General features: G+C 42.7%; 1 protein-coding gene across 1 annotated transcript in view; it reads right to left on the bottom strand.

The window, feature by feature from the left end:
- CHKA (choline kinase alpha) overlaps positions 1-20,496 on the bottom strand; it is a 40,697-nt gene that overhangs the window by 8,049 nt on the left and 12,152 nt on the right. Inside the window, exons 3-9 of the mRNA XM_056527503.1 lie at positions 14,369-14,422; positions 8,676-8,789; positions 7,819-7,952; positions 6,179-6,283; positions 4,932-4,990; positions 2,907-2,994; positions 1,321-1,429 (exon numbers count right to left, since the gene is read on the bottom strand). Coding sequence (XP_056383478.1) covers positions 1,321-1,429; positions 2,907-2,994; positions 4,932-4,990; positions 6,179-6,283; positions 7,819-7,952; positions 8,676-8,789; positions 14,369-14,422 — 663 coding nt within the window. The remainder of the gene's footprint in view (positions 1-1,320; positions 1,430-2,906; positions 2,995-4,931; positions 4,991-6,178; positions 6,284-7,818; positions 7,953-8,675; positions 8,790-14,368; positions 14,423-20,496) is intronic.

Genomic DNA, 20,496 nt, shown 5'->3' with positions numbered 1-20,496 from the left:
AGGGGTCTCCCTACATGTCCCGGCCGCATAGATTTCAGACTCATGCTGGCCTGGCATGAGTCCAAAATCTCAGACTGCATCCGGGACACGTGACCAGCACAGCACTGCTCCTTGCCTGTCAATCAGACAGGCGAGAGCCCTGTGCCCGCAGCTATTGATTGTGGGGGAGAGTCACCACGGCTGAATCCCCCCCCCCCCTCTGCCTCAAGCCGGGACAAGCAGGGCCGTGTACACCGAGGACAAGCAGGGCCGTGTACACCGAGGACAAGCAGGGCCGTGTACACCGAGGACAAGCAGGGCCGTGTACACCGAGGACAAGCAGGGCCGTGTACACCGAGGACAAGCAGGGCCGTGTACACCGAGGACAAGCAGGGCCCTGTACACCGAGGACAAGCAGGGCCCTGTACACCGAGGACAAGCAGGGCCCTGTACACCGAGGGCAAGCAGGGCCCTGTACACCGAGGGCAAGCAGGGCCCTGTACACCGAGGGCAAGCAGGGCCCTGTACACCGAGGACAAGCAGGGCCCTGTACACCGAGGACAAGCAGGGCCCTGTACACCGAGGACAAGCAAGGCCCTGTACACCGAGGACAAGCAGGGCCCTGTACACCGAGGACAAGCAGGGCCCTGTACACCGAGGACAAGCAGGGCCCTGTACACCGAGGACAAGCAGGGCCCTGTACACCGAGGACAAGCAGGGCCCTGTACACCGAGGACAAGCAGGGCCCTGTACACCGAGGACAAGCAGGGCCCTGTACACTGAGGACCTCACTTGCAAATGCGGGATCACTCGCACGCGATCCCGCGCCCTCCCCCAGGCGGCTCACTCGCATTCCCGCTGCCTTCAACCACAAAGCTCGGACAGCGAGGCTGTGTGAGCGGACAGCGGGGCTGTGCAGCTGAGGCAATGTGGATGACAGTCGTCAGTAGCCGTAGGCTGGGGACAGGTGAGAGCGGTCGCACCTTCTCCAGGCCAGTGTAATGCAGTTTCTTATTCCGCTGCTCTCCTCGGCGAAGTGAGGGCAGGTGCAGTCCCCCCAGCAGGCTTTAGTGATGTAGCGCCTGCTATGGCACGCCCACATCCTCCTGCCGACAGCTCACACTATGTGAGCAAGAAGAGAGGCAAGATATATAGCTTTTTAAAGCTATTACATTTTTTAAGGGCAGGGAGGGTGTTAGGTGTAGTTAGAGAACATAGCCTGAGTTAGTTTAGAAAATTTTATTTAGTTACAGGTACTCTTTAACTAATAACAATACTTAATACTTAATCAGAACCCCTTCATCAGCTACCATCTATATGCAGATACTGCATGATATTTACCTGTTGTTTCTTTGTGGGATACTTTGAAAAATTGGCTTTGAAGAATGGAAACTTCTCGTAGGTGTAATCGTACATCCATTCACAAAAGTGATTACCAATGTCAAATCCCCTGAAAGAAAAGAAACGCAGGACCGTATCAAACACCATAGTTCAGCTTCACCATTGGGGTCATATCAGTACAATAGGGAAATAGGGCTATAAATGGGACAACTGACTGCAGCTGCAAAATGAAAACAAGGTGAAAAGTGCACCTCTAGGATTGAGAGTCTGCTGCATAATCCCTTCCAGGCAACAGCGGCGTATACATGTAATCTGATCACCACAGGCAGGCATCACTAATGCCGGCACAATAGAAGATCTTTCAGACCAAGCTGCTTACGATGGAGCATAACTCCGTCATGTTCTTAATGAGTTGGAAGAACTTACTGTACCGGTACAATCTCTACACTTCAGGGACCTGGGAAACCCATTGATCGCGAATCAACAGAATTAATTATGTATCATGAATAATGGATTCTGTCCAGTTCATGAAAAACACAATAAAAAAGGTTAACACTGGATGACCTGTTATATCCCACTTAGTAGAAAATAGGGCAGGATCAATGGTGATCAATCCTGGCTCCCCTACTAACTCCAGCCCTCGTAGCCAATTCTGGAATATTATAATGACTGCGACCTATTGACCTGCTTGCATACCTTCTTGTGGTGGTTAAAGGGATACTCCGGTGCTCCAGCGTTTTGAGCATTTTGTTCAGAACACTAGGAGCCGGAGGCCGTGATCATGATGTCACGGTCACGCACCCTTGTAACATCCCGCCACGCCCCATCCATTCTTGTCTATCGGAGGGGGCGTATCGGCCAACAAGCCCCCTTCAATAGACATGAATGGAGAGGGTGTGGCGTGACATCACCACCATTTATTTAGAATTCTGGGTGCTGCAGGAGATCGCAGGGATCCTGCTGCTGGATAGGGAATAAGATATCTTGCAGCGGTGTACCCCTTTAAGGGTTAAGGCCTGAGGATCCCTTAGGGCTGTATTGCACAGACAAACTCTTGTTGACACGAGTGTCAATCTCCTAGATCGGTGCAGGTTTACTGAGGCTATTATATGGTTTGGTATTGGGAGGGCAGGGTGGAACAAACAATTCCTGGATCATTTGTGGGGCCCTACACATAACCTATTACACTAGAAGATGTGCAGCCACGGAATGAGGATTTCTTGACAGGTTAAAGGGGTTGACTGGGGAGGAAAAAAGGTCCTACCTGTTCTGCTCCCAACACTTTAACTCCACTTCCTGGTAGTCACCAAAGTATACTGTTGGGCGGGTGCTTGACCTGATAATCATGTTCGGGCGAAACCCATGCACCATGCCCATGCGCCATTTCCAATGGATGAAAATGTCGCAGCAACATCGGAAACATCATGCAGCTATTGCACATCTCGTATGGGTGTGGTTTCACCTGCACACGATAATAGGGACAAGCACCAGCCTCCTCGCGTCATTTTTATTTCTGCCTTACTTTCCGGCACATGGCCGCAAGGATATGAGTTACTTCTGTAAAGTATAAATCCAGGATCACTTACCTATAATTGTAACTGCTGTATTCAAAATCTATTAGCATTAGTTTCTGCTTTTCCGAATTCTCCCTTCCATCCAGTAATAAGACGTTTCCTGGAAATAAAAAAAAAACATGAAGAACGCATGCCACAAAACCGCTAAGGACAGCTGCAATACGGGTGCTTTAATACGCGTTATAGTAAACCATATTATCCTTTGCTGGCACTAGACATGCCAATTGCTGGGTTCTATAACTATGACGATGCAAAAGAGCCCAACCTGCAAGTGCTTCGTGTCTAGTTCTGATTATGGCACAAAAGTGTAGGATATGGAATAGACATAAGACACTAACAGATTAGAAGGAATTTGGTGATTTCGGCAGGATTGGCATGCTCTCCGCTGACAGAATACAGTTGGGCAGCCCTCTTAAAGGGGTACTCCGCCTGTAGACATCTTATCCCCTATCCAGGGATAGGGGAAAAAATGTCTCATCGTGGGGGTCCCGCCACTGGGGACCCCCGCAATCTCCCTGCTGCACTCAGCATTCGTTTAGAGCGTAAGGTGCAGCGCCAAAGGCTTGTGACAACATGGTCATGCCCCCTATCAAAGACTTGCATTGAGGGGGCGTGGCCGTGATGTCACGAGCGGGGCATGACCGTGACGTCACAAGCCTCCGCCCCGCATCGCCTGTCATCCGCCACGGAGTGAAGTTCGCTCCGTGCACCGGATATCTGGAGTGCCGCAGCTGAGATATGGATAAGGGATAAGATGTCTAGGGGCGGAGTACCCCTTTAAGCATGTTGGTGGATGCCTACCATCGCCATTACTTTGTTCCTATAAGGATTACTAGGGCATCAGAGGAATTAATCATCAGTTAGTGTGCATGACTGGCTTTAGATTTCTCCATTTGTAGATACAAGGAGGGGGAATTTATCAATGTCGGTGTGAAAGAAGTGATCTTCTACGCAATTTAAAGTTGTGTGTTTTTTTTTTTGTGTATGTGTGTCAAATTTATCAAAAGAGACCACATTGGGGGGAGATATTCAAAAACTACTGTATTCCTGTTCCAGCTATATTAATCACACTTTTTTCATTTTCGTGCCACTTTTGTTTGTTTTTTTTTTGCACCAAAATTGGCAACAAATCTTTTTTTTGTACCAAAATTGCTGAATTTGCCACCAAAATTGGCAAATTTTACATCCCAGAAAATTCTGGTGGAATCATCTCACGTAATATTCCATGATTACTAGTGCCCAGACAAGCGATAACAGTATAAATAAAACATTTCTAGGGCTTAAATGTGACCATGAAAAAAAATAAAAAAATAAAATTATTATATATATTTTTATTTTCTTTAATGACATTTTCCAATAATAATTATTTATTTTTCAATAATTGATTAAATAACACCTTTCCCCCCCCCCCCCCCAAAAAAAAAAAAAAAAAAAAAAAACTATTTCTACGATTTCTACAAAATTTCTACATTAATTTTTTTTTTATGTAAAATGGACTTTCACCCCTTTGAAATCATCATGTAAAACATGAAATTTACATAACATGCCAAGTTTTGCAAAACTGGTGTGATTAGTGTAACCCATGGATAATTCTCATGTAAAACACTTCAAATATCTGATGTAAACTTTTTTGCGCAAAATTTTTGGTTGAAATGCGAAATTTTTGATATGAAGAGTTTTGAATATGACCCCCGTTGTATGATAAATTAGGCACAAGTCCACAAACCTTACCTAACTAATGCAAAAATGCTGTTGAAAGCACAGTAAAACAATGGTGTAAACTGGTGCCAAAATGTATGCACAAAAATTTGCACCTAAATGTAAGGAGGCGCAGTTCATTCTTCTGCTTCCACTGCAAATCACAGCAGAAAATATTTGTTCTACTACAACACAACACTTACAGCTACACTATGTGAAAAGGCGCAAAATTTTGTCTCAATAAAGCCATTGTGCAACCAAAATGCAGCACAAACTGCCTGTAAAGGACAACGTGAAAACAAAAATACCAAGAAATCACCCATCCATTACATGTCTTACCTTCTTGGCAGTCATTGTGACAAAACACAACAGGGGACTCCGTTGCTTCTAGTAAGGACCTGGAGAACGGAGGGGGAGGGGAACAGTTAGGATTTAATAACCGTCTCGGACATGATTTAAAATACTTAATCTGTTAATAATTTATTCCGGCTGTGTGAACACTGGCTTTCACATTGTTACAATCTCTTAAAGGCGTACTCCAGAAAACTAAAATTATCAGACACTTATCCCCCTATTCACAGGATAGGTGATAAGTGTTTCATTGCGGGGGATCCCAGCGGTTGGTCCTCTCCTTTATGGGGCCCTGGCCACTTGCCCCTCCTCAGCATGCTCTGGTCCCACCTTTCTGGACAAGAGATGGCCAGCTCAGCCAATCACTGGCAGGACAACGCTGAGGCCAATGATAGGTAAGTAGCTGGTCTCTGTAAAGGAGATTGCGAGGGGGTCCCAGTGGGTGGACCCCCGCAATTAAATACTTATCACCTATCCTATGGACAGGGGATAAGTGTCTTATACATTCAGTTCCCTGGAGTACCCCTTTAAATTGAGCCTGTGTAAATACTTGTATTTACCATGGAATAAGAATTCTGGACCCTTTTTTCTAATAGCTCTGTGTTGTGTCGTTTCTCTGTTATTCCTCCTAGAAATGTTTACTAAAAAGTCAACCGGGTGTTACCAATTGGTAACACCCAGTTGACCTTTTTAGTCATATTTCTAGGAGGAATCACAAAGGAAAGAGCCATAGGAAAAGTATAGAATGAAAGTACAGAATTCACTAAAACTGGCAAGTCAAGAAAGAACACAGGTCCTCTTTAAACCATAATAAAATCTTAAAGTATAAATCCAAAGTTGGCCTCTGCAACTGTACTGCCCAAAGTGAGCTGCGTCTCTCAGCACCGACCTGTGCAGAACTGGTGGGAGTAATGTTAAAGGGATCTGCAGTGTTAGACACTTATCCCCTATCCACAGGGTAGGAGATAAGTGACTGATTGCGGGGGGTCCCCCCCTGCTATCTCCCGCAATGCTAGGTCCCTGTACGGTAGATTGCGGGGTGTCCCAGTGGTCTGATCCCCTGGAATCAGACACTTATTCCCTATACTGCAGATAGGGGATAAGTGTCTAAGACTGCAGTGCTACTTTAACATAGGAAGATAGATAGTGTTCTCCTACGAGAAGTCCTCCTAGTTATTCTTGATGGAATATCAGGGTTTACTTGAACAGAAGACTATATTTACTTAAGAACTTACTTCAGATTAGCCATTTCCTTAGGAAGATTGTAATTTAAAAACTTGTTCAGTTTCTTAGTATGGGACTCTCTTGTAAATTTGATTTTCAGCACCTGCTTCAAGTACCTAAAAATAAGTAAAGAGCATTACATATAGTTACAATAAGACAGCAATACCTGATAAAGTAATACCATAGAATTTGTTTTTATATTACTGCTAGACTTTAAAAAACAAATCTTCCGTTCTGATGTGTTCTCATATATCAGAATGTCTAGTATCCAAATGTCTAGTTGGGACTCAGAGACCAACATTAAAAATACAAGCAACCATGTTAAATCCTTGCAAAACTCAGACCTATTCTTCCACTATATACCATTTTGAAATATAACACTTACAAAGGCTTTATTCACATGGGCTCTGTGAGAATAATCTTAATTTAGCATAGGAAAAAATTAGATCTCATTATGGAAAAACATAGAAAACATCTTAAAAAAATGAAATGCGGCTTGCACATAATGCCATCATCAAGACTGAGAGAAGACCCTGCTCCCCTAAATCTCTTAAGCACACCCTCAGAAGCAGCAACAGCATGGAGAACATTATGGAGTAATAAGGAATAGTGTGGCTGGAAAATCGGAACTGGGATGAAACAGTAACAGTTATTAGATGCTGCACCTAAGTCATTAACTAAGAGTGGAGTGTCGGTTTGTGTTTAATTTTTGCTTTTCCAACCTTTTTTTCGCTTTGTATTTACTAATCTGTCACACTTTTACCGATCTTTTTAGTCGCAGGGAAAAAAAATCTATCGCACAGTCATTTCTGTCACAGGGTTAATACTGTTGCACAATCTGGTGCATGCATAAATCTGTCGCAATGCAAATTCTGTCAAAGTGGGACAGATTTTTTAAATAAAAAACAGGATTTTTTTTAATAATAATAATAATAATAATAATATATTATGTGAAAATATATGTGTATAGAGAGATCTAGATATTAATACATTTTATATTATATAGATGTATTAAAATGTGTGTGTATATAAATATATGATTTGATTCAGATTTATTACTGAAACAATAGAAAACAAAAGAAAAGAAAAAAACATGTTGAAAATATGGCTAAAATGTTCTCAAAAATAATTTTTTTTATAATACAGTCAGATAATTTATTCCGCTTTCTGAAACTTCAAACATGTTTTAAAGTGTAGGTTTTTCTTCTCAGAAAATTCACGATTTTCAGAAAAGACGAGTGATTTTGGATGAAATTTGGGAACACGCCCCTTTTCCCGAAAACAACACCCATTTTGTATTTTTTTTTTCTCACTCAGATTGAGTCACATTCAGATTTGGGCGCAAAACCCGACAAAAGAGTCGGAATCCTGTTAGTAAATGTGGGCCAATGTGTGTCTCTTACTCTCCACCAGTTCACAACTCCTCCTCATCCCTCCCCTTTCCATAGACTTCTATGGGCAGAAAATAATTTGATCCCTTAGCAAGCTGAAAATCGGACAAATTTTGGAGTGAACGATCATTGTAGGAGGCAGGAGGGAGAAGAAGTGACTCATAAGTGAAGAAAGAGGCATTTCCCTAAAAAGATAAATGTCAACCTCTTTTATTTGCTTGTATTATTGATTTATGCAAAGTACATGTAAAGTAACTTACTTCTCCATTGTTCCAAAAAGCCACTTGGGTTCCTTGTTGAATGGCATACTCATGCCATGAAAACGGGCCATCTTTTCTGCTATCTCAGCCGATATATCAGGGAAACTCAGCTCTTCAGTCTGAAGCCTTCGACTCTATAATAAGAAAGTGACCAGGATCATTTTACTGCAGGATGGGCAGTAACTGGGGCCCAAAAATATCTGATAATACAATAACCACCAACACTTAATCCTCGGGAAAAACGGGAAGCAAGGAGGAAGTGTTGCTGGTTACTGAATTGTCTTTGCGCCAGAAGCGTGTTTGGGAGGAGCTGCAGCTCTACTGTGGTTCGATTGGGAACCCTTCCCATGCTACCGTATGATGTCACTGATGAAACATTTGTATGATGTCACTGATGGAACATTTGTATAATGTCACTGATGTATGATGTCATTGATGGAACATTCTTATGATGTCATTGATGAAACATTTGTATTAGGTCATTGATGAAACATTTGTATGAGGTCACTGAAGGAAAATTTGTATGATGTCACTGAAGGAACATTTGTATGATGTCACTGAAGGAACATTTGTATGATGTCACTGAAGGAACATTTGTACAACTAACTGTACTTTACTTATGTAAGTCTCTGATCTCCTGACTGAATAAGACAGAGATTAATGTGACTGTGTGGAAAATAGATTCCACTGACACTGAGGCCAAAGAACAGCAGTTTCTGGCACAGCGCACATTGGAAACTGAGAGTGAGTCAGTGGCCAGCCGCAGTTACATAATCACCTGAAGCCGAAGACTCTTGCACAACACTTACTCATTCATCCGACGCCAAAGAATAACGCAATATATTAGCTGCACTTACCGGAATGAATTGCTCCAGACGCCCTTGAGGAAAGATCCCATACAACTTGGGTCCGAGAGACCTTTCTGCCAGGATTGCAAACATCACACTCTCCATAACCATGGCTGCAGCACCCTGATGGTAGAAAAAAATGTCGCTTAGAATAAGCCGATGCTGGGAAAGTCTAACATAAGAGGGGGGTGTCCAGTGATGAATAAATCATGTTTCTTAGTGTTAAAATGGGAAATAAAGTCTCTTAAAGGAGTACTCCTGTGCACTTTTTTCATGTTATCCCGTCCGGGCTGCAAAATAAAAGAAAACGCACTCTCTCTTACCTGCCAACGAGCCCCCAGAGCTCCGGTACAGGTGTTCGGTCCCCGGGCTGTATTCTTCTTACTTCCGGTTAGCCCGGCACGTCACAAGGAGCTTCAGCCTATCACTGGCCGAGGCGGGACATCGCTGCGGCCAGTGATAGGCTGAAGCTCCGTGTGACGTGCCGGGCTAACAGGAAGTAAGAAGAATACAGCCCGGGGACCGAACACCTGCACCGGAGTGTACCGGAGCTCCGGGGGCTCGTTGGCAGGTAAGATACAGTGTGTTTTCTTTTATTTTGCAGCCCGGACGGGATAACATGAAAAAAGTGTGCACCGGAGTACTCCTTTAATAATATAATGTTGTCTTCAGGCAGGAGAGGCACAAAGTGCAGGTCATTGATAGTATGGCACTCCCTCAGCCCTATTGAATACAGTAGAATCTCCCAATAACAGACACTCATGGAGAATAAAAAAGTGTCCGCTATTGAGAGATGTCCCCTATTGGGAAAAGGCTCAAAATCCTTCCTAAATGACGGAATACTGTACTGTACTCACTCCAGAGTGTAACTACCTATAAAACATGACAAAAAAGCAATATTAAAGTAGAATCTCCCAGTGTCATTTAACCTACCATTATCTCACTTATCATTTCATCCCCCTTTCATACCCTGTGCATTGTGCCAAATTATCCCCCCTCGGGGATGATTTGGCACAGGGGAATAAAGTGGCACGGGGGGGGGGGAATCAGGGAAGGAGGGGGGTGAATGATGTGGCCGGCAGACATACAGAAGCAGGAGACCACTGTTGAAACATCAGTCTTCTGCTTCTGTCCTGGGTCTTCTGCAGAGGGGTGCAGCAGGGGCTTGGGATTGGGGTATTAGCTGTATCCCCTTGATGGCGGCCCTGTGTACAAGGGCCAGCACATAAGCCCGGTTGTCCCCTATTGGGAGTGTTTGTCCCCTATTGGGTGTGTCCACATCTGCTATTGGGATTGTCCCCTATTCGGAGGGTGCAAATACATTGTCTTATGGGACTGCTGGGGAATTAAAAACTGTCCCCTATTGGGAGGTGTCCGCTAAGGAAGATTTTACTTTAATAGTTCTAGCGCAACACAGAGAGACAGCTGTGACAGCGAATGGAGCTCACAGCTTTACATCACTGGTCCCCTACAGATACACAAGGAGGGGGAGAAAGCTCACTGCAACTTGAGGCTGTGGCGGCAGGTCACAGCTTAGGATGCTTCCAAACCACATTTGAACCCTCCATGGCAAAGATATGTTTAAAAAAATGGGAAAATAGGGTGCCGACAGCCAAAATACTTTTAGCAGAGTGGACATAGTAAGTGACCGTGTTTGGGTCATTTTCCAAACAAATAAATTTTGTCTTGGTCTCAAAGGTACAATACACTATAGAGTCTGGGATAATACTATGCAGTCACTAGTTGACTACGGGCCATGGAAGGTAACGGTGCTTGTGTCTTTCCGTGTACAGATATGTCGACACCACATTTTCACATTATTACAACGTACTCATGCCACGGTGTGAAAGCACCCCCACAAGAAAGTTTCAGAACTTCCAGCGAAAGAGAAGGGTGGCTGCAATGGATGATCCGTGGACTTTTGAAAACAGTAGATAAGTAAATTTTTTTACTTCATATTTTGACCATAACAGAGGATTATTTTTTTTGTTTCTGGACAACCTGAGACTACCACAAGTATAATGTACTGTCAACATCATGCTTCAGTTATCAAGTTGTTAAAAGTAAGGGCTGCAGATGTGTCAGGTTAATATAGCTGGTCAATGAAGCATCTAGTCGGCTTATCTTAATCCTTACAACAGCAGGGCAGTTCATTAAAGACATCTGAGCAGACAGGATAGCTGACAGAGTCAAGTCGTATTTACCCTTCTTGGAGCGTGCACAGAGGTTACCTTGAGATAAAGATGTTTTGCGATCAACATTAGATGCTCCGAACACACAGAAAGCTACATAACACATCAGAACGTAACCAAGCCAATACCTTCAATGAGGGCTGAAGAGATTATGGGAGACGGTGCTCCAAAGCAGACATGGTCGAGTTTATCACAAGGGGCAGATAAAAGATTGGACTTTGTGCTGCACTTTCTCAATGTACAACTACGTGTGTATGTCAATATGAGTAACTTCTTAGGTTGTTTCTTATCTTGTTGAGATATGGGTTTCCTTCACTCATGTGAATATACATAAAGGCAGCACTCTCTGTACTTCTATTATGATGGGCAAAGTATAATAAAGAAAGACTGACTAGCAACTTGAAAAACTGACAGAAAGAAAGCATAAAGCTGGTCATATCCATTAAAATTTTGGACATATCGGAAGGCCGGTTGACCATCAAGTGCTTAAGGTTGACCTAAGGTGTCAAGGGAGATATGGGTCAGGCATTTTGTAAATCAACTGCCCAAATCATTTTGTTCTTAGGGTAACATTCCAATGCCAGAGCAGTCTGGCAGGAACTTACCTCCTAGTAAAAATACATGCACTCTTGACCAGGCCAAGTATGCAGGTGTGTGGGTGGATCAGGACAGTCAGCTGTCAGCTGCATGAATGTCCTTGTCTATAGGACATATAACACTGTCCCTATATATAAGGGCATATAGCAGTATGCATCTGGGTACTAATAACCTAAATGCATAATTTGTCCTAGTGGGAGTAAAACTGGGTAGAGAAAGATCTGGGTGTGCTTGTAGATCATAGTCTACAGAATAGCATGCAATGTCAAGCAGCTGCTTCTAACGCCAGCAGGATATTGTCATGTATCAAAGCAGACATGGACTCGCAAGACAGGGACATAATATTACCGCTTCATAAAGCAACGGTACATCCTCATCTGGAGTATGCTGTTCAGTTTTGGGTACTGGTTCATAGAAAGGATGTCCTGGAGCTAGAAAAGGTACAAAGGTGGGCAACTAAACTAATATGGGACATGGAACAACTTAGCTATGATGATAAAAATAATTACTTATTTAAAAGAACAAATTATTTGGGTATAAAATGGCCCATGCAAAAAAAAAAAAAAATGGAAATAATTGTTCCAGATAAAACCCCCTTATAAGACAAGGGGTTATCCCACCATCTCGGGAAAAAAAGATTAAATCTCCAGAGGCGACAAAATGTCTTTACCATAATAACTGTGAATTTATGGAACAGTCTACCTCAGGAACTGCTCACAGCAAAAAAACAGATGAGTGCTTCAAAACAGGGTTAAATACCATTCTTAGAACAAAATAAATGTAATGCATATGTAGAAGTATAGAATCAGATCTGCTTCCCGTTATCCACCCATAACCATTCCCATCATGCACATCCTCCCATCCCAAGTTAAAGGGGTAGTCCAGTGGTGAAAAACTTATCCCCTATCCTAAGGATAGGGGATAAGTTTCAGATCGCGGGGGGTTCGACCTCTGGGCCCCCCCGTGATCTACTGTACTTGGGCCCCGGCTCACTGGCCAGATAGCGGGTGTCAACTACCGCCTGAAGCGGCCGCCAACACGCCCCCTCAATACAACTCTATGGCAGAGCCGGAGATTGCCGGAGGCTGCGCTCCAGATCTATATTGAGGGGGCATGTCAGCCATCGCATCGTACGGTGGTCAACACCCCCCCTGCCCGCAGGCTGTTGGGGCCCCGTACAGGAGATCGTGGGGGGCCCCAGCGGTCGGGGCCCCCGCGACCTGAAACTTATCCCCTATCCTTAGTTTTTCACCACTGGATATCTTCTTTAAACTTAAAGGACCTATGTCTTTTTTTTCAACCATACTATGCAACGATGTAAGTAACCTTGAACATAGGGCATAAAACAGTGTTTCCATAAACAGAGCATTTAAAATGTATATATAGAGCATAAAACATTGTCACCAGATAAAAAGCCTGCAGCAACTAGATAACCATAATGCTGCTTATTACACAATTAACACAGATGAGGAAGTTCATTAGCGGGTAATAAAGGGTACTGAATAGGTCTGGATGCCTTACAGGTCAGGTTGACTCTACTTTGATCAAAACAACAGACAAGCTCTGTTATTGGATTAGTTTTGGCAATAGTCAACCACGATGCAGCTTTCAGTAATTTTCCACAGCTCCAAAACCTTGGCCCGGAAAAGTACATGTGAAAACTACATATGAACTATGATCCCCTCAGTCAGCCAGAAATAAGTAAATAGAGCGTCAACGCGTGACTCTGCATACATGCACAGTTCTAATGTGCTAGGCGCCTCACGCTTCACAAAACAGGGATTTTCTAGGAAGGCGTATAGATAAAAATAGATGCTCGCACTTGTCTCAGCTTAAAGCATTCTACCTTGGCTTTGTTTCCTGCTCTGCAGACTAATAGAACTACAGTTTGCTGGTGACTCGCATAGTAAAATCCTAAAACACAGCTTGTTTTTTTTGACCTGCTCATTTTTGGTAGGCATAACATATTGTATACATAGATTGTATGCATTATATTTTAATTATTATGACAAAAGTTGGACTTGGAGGTTGAGTCTTGGAGGATAATTAACTGTGCAAAAATTTGCCTGAGGACAGTGGACAATGCATCTTAAAAGGGGTACTCTGTCGCTAGGCATCTTATCCCCTATCCAGGGGATAAGTGTCTGATCACAGGGGGTCCGGCCGCTGGGACCCCCCTGCCCAGTACTCTGGTAATCCACATGCACAGAGCGATCTCCGCTCCGTGCCGGATTACTACTGGTGACCAAGGCCCAAAGCTGTGGCCAACAAGTCACCTCCCTATATCTCCATGGGAGTTATGGAGATACGCGAACGCTGTATCTCCGTCTCTCCCACAGACTTTAATGGAGGGGGCCTGACGACCACAGCTTCTCTGAAGCTTAGCAATGTTGGTGTTTGTAACCTAAGTGTTCAGAACTACCGGGGGTCCCAGCAGTCGGACCCACAACCCCCCCCCCCCCCCCCCTGCGATCAGACTTCTTATCCCCTACCCTTTGTATAAGATGTCTATTACCGGAGTACCCTTTTAATCATTTGTGGTCTTATAAGCATAATGTAGCAGCTTTCTAGGTCAATGTTTCCCAACTAGTGCACATCCAGATGTTGCAAAACTACAACGCCCGGCATGCCCGGACAGCCAAAGGCTGTCTGGGCATGCCGGGCATTGTAGTTTTGCAACAGCTGGGATGTGCACTAGTTGCGAAACACTGCTCTAGGTGTTCACCACTCTGTGGCTCTTCATACCCCTTTAGATTCAGCCTTCAGTGATTTTTTTATTTTTACCCATACTGTATGTTCACTACAGGGATGAGTATAACAAAGGTAATAGGGAACTGCAAAGACAAGTTGCTGGCGAGCCACTAGAGGAAGAAATTATCTGCACCCATGCCAAAATCCACTGCATATACTTACTTGAAAGAAATTCTCTCTTTGGGTCTCCTGGTTCTCCCCTTTGTTACAAGACATCTGTCACAAATACAACAAAGTAATTTAATCAACAAGAAATGCCAGCCGCTCATTAAGTAACAAAAAAACGTCAGCAGGCACATACTGTATATCTGAACCGCCAAAGTGTAAATGGGCGGAGGTCTTCCTGGAGGTCTCCTCAAACGTTACAGCCATAACAGTAGGTCGATGAGCAATAATACAGTGTTATATATAGAATACATGGCAAACAACTGGACATTTGTCTTCTAGCCTGAAGAGCAACAGCATACATTACATTATTGCTCTTTAACTCTTCTAACTTTATCTTAAAGAAGCTAAATACAGTCATTGGTCAGTGTCAGATGTGACAAAACATACCTTCTCAAGAGCTTACCAATATTCCTGTATGGAAACATATCAAGGTAAAGGGTAATGGGAAACACAGAGGATAACATTTCTCATACTGTACCCAGGAAGAAATGGCTACAACCAACTATATGCAATATATCAGAAAGCAGGCTTGTCAAGGTTTAAGCTTGGTGTCTATATCATGCAAAAAAATGGATGGTATGGGTGATTAATTTTATGGTAAAATGGAGCCAAACTGCAAAGTCTGGATGAAATTGACCACTATTTTTCATACTGCGCACAAGCTACCCATAGTGGCCCATAGAGTAAGGGAATATATATATACTTAAAGGGTTTACATAATGAAAGAAGAAAATGAGAATGGGAAGATGTGCATTGGTCATCTGTTGGCTCCCTAAAGTGGTACTCCAGGGGGATACAATAACTTCTCCCCTATCCTATAGAAAAGAGATGTGTCAGACCGCGAGGGTCCGGATCTCCCGTATGGGGCCCCGTCTGAAACGGTAGCCTTTATGCCTTTAGGACTGCAGAGTGCAGCTCCTGGTATGGAAGATCTTGGAGGGGGGGTTGGCAGTCGGATCTTCCCCGATCTGACACTTATCTCCAATGCTTAGGATAGGGGATACATTTTGTATCCCGGAGTAAAGTAATTTACATGACTATATTCTTATAACAAATATAATGGACAAGCTTAAAACCTGGTTTCTAAGCATAGTTGGTGTCATTTTATGGAAGCTTGCAATGTACCAAAAATGAGCTGAGGCAGTCATTTGTAATAGAGACTAAGTCTTTCGACAGGTTCTTGAAAAGTAGACAGGCACCCATAGATAAATTAGGTCGTGAGGCTATATATAAAAATTTAGAAGAACAATGGCGAACAGCCATTCTACACATTACTCTTGAAAATATGGTGGGAAGCCAAGGAGAGCAAGAACTCAAGTTGTTCCCATCTACAATAAAGCTTCTCCAAGAGACCAATCTTTTACATAGGTCAGATTTTCAGTTTTTCATCTTCCTCTTGAAGACCATTTGCCTAATGCAGTTTGAGGTCTTCTCAAAAAGGTTATACCTTTTCACCAGAGGTTTCTTGGGGCCAGAATTGACTTTTGAATGTTTTATCATCATTTTAATTTCCAAATACATTCCTTTTTCAATCCCATTATAAAGGTTAAAGAGTACCTGTCGCCAAACTGAACTTTTAATATGTTGTTCCTTATGTAATTATAAAGACACTTTGCGATTTACTTGCTGTTAAAATTCCCAACCTTTATATGTTTTTTAATGTGATTGAAAAAACGGACATTAGGTGACTCTGTTCTGTTTCCTGCACAAGTCAAACAGTTAGTTTGGCCTCCACCCGGACTTGAAGAAGTCCAAACTCCGGAAGTTCATACGGGGCATGGTGGGGCACAGCTCTCGCAGGCTTCAGTGACCTCGTGCCTGCTAGGGAACGCCCACTTTCTCCTGCCGGGAGCTCAGACAATGTGGGCAAGGGGAAAGGTATGATACAGACCATTTTAGAGCTCAGAAATTTTTTTAAGGGCAAGAAGGGTGTTAGGCGTAGTTAGGGCATATAATCTGAGATAGTTTAGTAAATATGGTTTGATAACAGGTACTCTTTAAGGAATGGGACAGTCAAAGGTTGGAGAAATAACCTGGTGTAAGTATGTAATATGTCCAGTTTTGGTGCCATCTAGAAAATTGCCTCTACAGTTCATTTTGGCCTGAAGTCCAGCTAGTCCATAAAACATACATAAACATTGATGCATGCAGAATATACCATTGCTTATAAAATTAATAGAAAGTTTTACTCCGACTCTGAGATTGCATACTATACCGTGGATCGTGTCTGTCACCTGGAAACCAGAGTGTGCAAGGCACGATGGGCATGGGTACGCCTGCAGCAAAGAACACATGCACATACAACTAAAGAGGTATAACACCCTGCCCCACCAATGTTTAGTCTCCACCCGCAAAACCCACCCAACAAGACCTAGAGAAATGCCAAAAAGTTAGGCTGCATTTTATAAGGCACAATATATTGAGCCACGTTGGAACATTACAATTATATCAATAATATAATTTTAAGTAGGATTTCCAACACCTCCAAATTGGAAAGTAAAATGTTGGATAAAATTTTGTACCAAGCAATAAATGTCCAAAAGATAAACTGTAGTGATAGAAGAATGAGAAATAAAACTAGGCTTTACATTTACATTAGCCAGGAGGGCCTGTATACTATCAAGAGTAAAGTATAGCATTACCAGCCACAACAGTTTTCAACGTCAGTTTCTTGGTATAATTTGATCTAGTCCGTAGTCTTTACCTAATTCCTAGTGTGAAAGAAAAATAAATATTTGCCTGGTATCTCAAAAATAAAGGACAGCAAATATCCCTTCTCCACCGGTCTCCTGACCGCATTGGGCCAAGATGGCTGCCGCGCTTCTACCAGAAAACGGGACAGCCATTCTTTGAAATGGTGTTGAAAATAGTAAAAAGTCTTAGGCAAACATGAAGCCAAACAATTGAATGTGCATGGTTGACTGAAATTATTGTTATACAGCATAAGCAAAAGAAACCTTAGCTTAAAAAATAAATAAAAATAAGCACATGGGCCGACTGAAGGATTGTGTTCTCAGTGTTCAGGAATATTTATTTTAAAACTTGCAAAAATACACAATGCACAGGAACGAGTGTAAAATGTTATAGGAGGTCACCAAACTACGGCGACCATGTAACACGAGAACACGTCCCTCAACTTTCCATTCTTTTTGTTTTTAAATTTGATAGTATAAATTCCAAATTAAATTCGGAAAATCACAATCCCTTTAAGAGTCCATGATCTAGGTCAGGGTTCCCTAACCAGGAGGATGGAAGCCACAGGAGTCTCTTCAGCTCCAACAAATCATGGCAGCTCCACATATGACACACCTGAGGTCACGGCATTATTTAAATTTGCTACTAAATTCTATACCATGTCACTATGGTGAAGCCATATCACTTGGCTTTTAATCTTTTAGTAGTACCTTTTAGTGTTAGCTCAAAACCTACAGAAGTTTAGGGACCTCTGATCTGGATCATGGTTAGATGGCTTATGTTACTCATCTACTATAAAGCATATCGGGACAGGTAACATTTACATTCCTTGCAACAACTTTTATAGTATAAAAAGCATGAATGACTCTTTCTATTGCTCACACATGGATTTTTAATGGCAGGGCAGAGTTCATAGTCAATGGCAGACATGCCAGTGTACAATTACTGAGCAGGAAATCATCTGGACAACTGTACTGGGTGTGTCATTAGAGAGAATGATTCAAGTACAGAAAGGTGATTAACCATGATAGGAAAGTAGAGCCTTTACCTAATCATTCCTGACGTTACCAAAGTCCATGCCACACTGCTCTCTTGGCTTGGACTTTGAATGGTGACCTACTGGGATAAACACCCACAGGTAAATACAGAAGCTGCCAAAGTCAACAATAACCTTAAATGGGCACTGTCACTTGCAAAAATGTTTGACGTGTCCAAGAGACATGTCCAAAGTTTTTATCAGTGTGGGTCTGATTGTTCAGACCTCCGGGGATCAATTGAACGAGCCAGGAGAAGTCCACATTCAGAGTTTTTTCACCCAGCTCTGTGTCATGTGACCGAGACACCCTCTCAATGTAAGTCTATGGAGCATGTATCGATCACATGACACTGAGCAGGGAGAGGAGCGTGTGGTCACGTGCTTGTCTCCGGGCTTGTTCTACTGATCGAGCTCTGAACACTCAGACCTCCACTGTTCAAAACTTTTTACATGTCTCTAGGACATTTAAAACGTTTTTTAAGTGACAGATACACTTCATATAAACTCTGAGTTGGCATGAATGGGTCTACAAGGCCAAATTATACTATTAATGGAGAAGTCCTATGCCTTGAAGTACAGAAAAAAAACGTATCCCCTATGCACATGACACAGAGCGGCGCTTCATGACCTCTGCCCAAAGTAGGGGCCGCTATGCCCCCTCCATATATCTCTATGGGAGAGCCATTTGCGCCCCCCTGTATCTAAAACTTATCATCTAAGTTTATCTGTACTTCTAGGCATGGGACTTCTTCTTTAAGTAAATCATTTATAAACCATGTCTGAATATTGTGGAATAGGACTTATTGTTTCGCTAACTATATAACAGTTACTAAATATAATAGATCAAATATACACTATACCACACAGTAAATTATAGGTGGATGATTTATGGGCATATATAAACCCATCCACATTCTTAAACAAGTGTTCACTGAACATGATGGAATGTCAAGGTCCTCTATTGTTATAACATATCTCTTAAACTTACCTATAAGAGATACAAAGGCTTAGTGGGGGTAACGTAGCTGTGATCTCTAAGTCTGGCATGACCAATCTACGGTCTCCAGCCATTTCTTCAGAATTACAACGCCACCCATCAGCCGGAAATACTGAATCTGGAAAGCACACAATGATAACCCATGCCCATATTACGGAGGCATTTGCCACTTTTTTATATTAAATTCTAACCCGCAAAGAGTTTATGTAGAATACCTCAGGATATAGACAACCCCTGATATGTCAGATGTTTTTAATGGAGGGGTAGGGGGGAGGTTTGGGTAATTGACTGGGGGCATAGATGCTTCAGCTCTTGTTATTGGCTTTACTCAGAAGAACTATAATGCATGTCTATAGGTCACTTTTTGCCAACCAGAGTGCCTCCAGCTGTTGCAAACTACAACTCCCAGCATGCCCAGACAGCCAACGGCTATCTGGGCATGCTGGGTGTTGTAGTTTTGCAACATCCGGAGGTCCACAGCTTTGAGAACATACCTAAGTCATTAAAAGGAAAGCAAACTTTGTTCCCATTATGGTGCCCTGGGTATGCTTGGATTTAAGTTTTACAACAGCTAGAGGCACCCTAGTTGGGAAAACTGCTGCATGCACTCTTTAGCGTGGTTTAAAGGAAAGGCATCTATTTCTAGCTATATACACGCCAACCCATCTGATGAAGATGCTCCTAAGCCTCGAAACGCGTTATCTATGGTAAATAAAGATATTTTTTACATAAACATCACTCTCTGACTTGTGGATCGCGCCAAGATTTTGGCCCTTTCCTCTACCTTACTTCACTACTTCAACCGGCTAGGGAATCCCCATGCTGACACCGGGAAGGCTGCACCACCTATACCTTTCATGCCTATACAGAAGTTATGTTTAATACACAACCGAACAAGGTGAGCAGACACTTAAGGGGGCCTGCTCTGTTACTTTCTTGCTACTTTTGGCTGGGACATATTGCCCTATGGGAAGCTCTGCTTTCTTTTTCGTTCAGATGTATTGCCTACCCTTAAAGAACATTTTTTGATGATACATTCCCTTTAGGTACAGCAGGAAGGAAAGCTTTCAGGGTAAGCTGATCTTAACTTAAACTAAGTGGTGGGGTCTCAGATCCCTTCCAAATAAAACATCTGCCAGGTCTGACATATCAGATTATTGCTATAACTGGAGGTACATGGATTGCCAAGTTTAACAATTGTGTTGCATTGTATATGCCATTGCCATCTGGGGATGATGCAAAGGAATGTTCATTAGAATTGGTATATTAGTAGCTAGATTATATATTTACATTTTCCAATTGGTATTTTAGATATCAGATAAAGTGAGAAAACAATAAGTGAAGATAATATCTTGTTTACATTAAGACTGATACTAAACAACAGGCAGCTCTATA

The sequence above is a fragment of the Hyla sarda genome, chromosome 6 (assembly GCF_029499605.1).
Source record: "Hyla sarda isolate aHylSar1 chromosome 6, aHylSar1.hap1, whole genome shotgun sequence".
In the NCBI taxonomy this organism is placed as follows: domain Eukaryota; kingdom Metazoa; phylum Chordata; class Amphibia; order Anura; family Hylidae; genus Hyla; species Hyla sarda.
The sequence above is the reverse complement of the archived record's forward strand: the minus strand, read 5'-3'. Positions and strand labels throughout refer to the sequence as shown.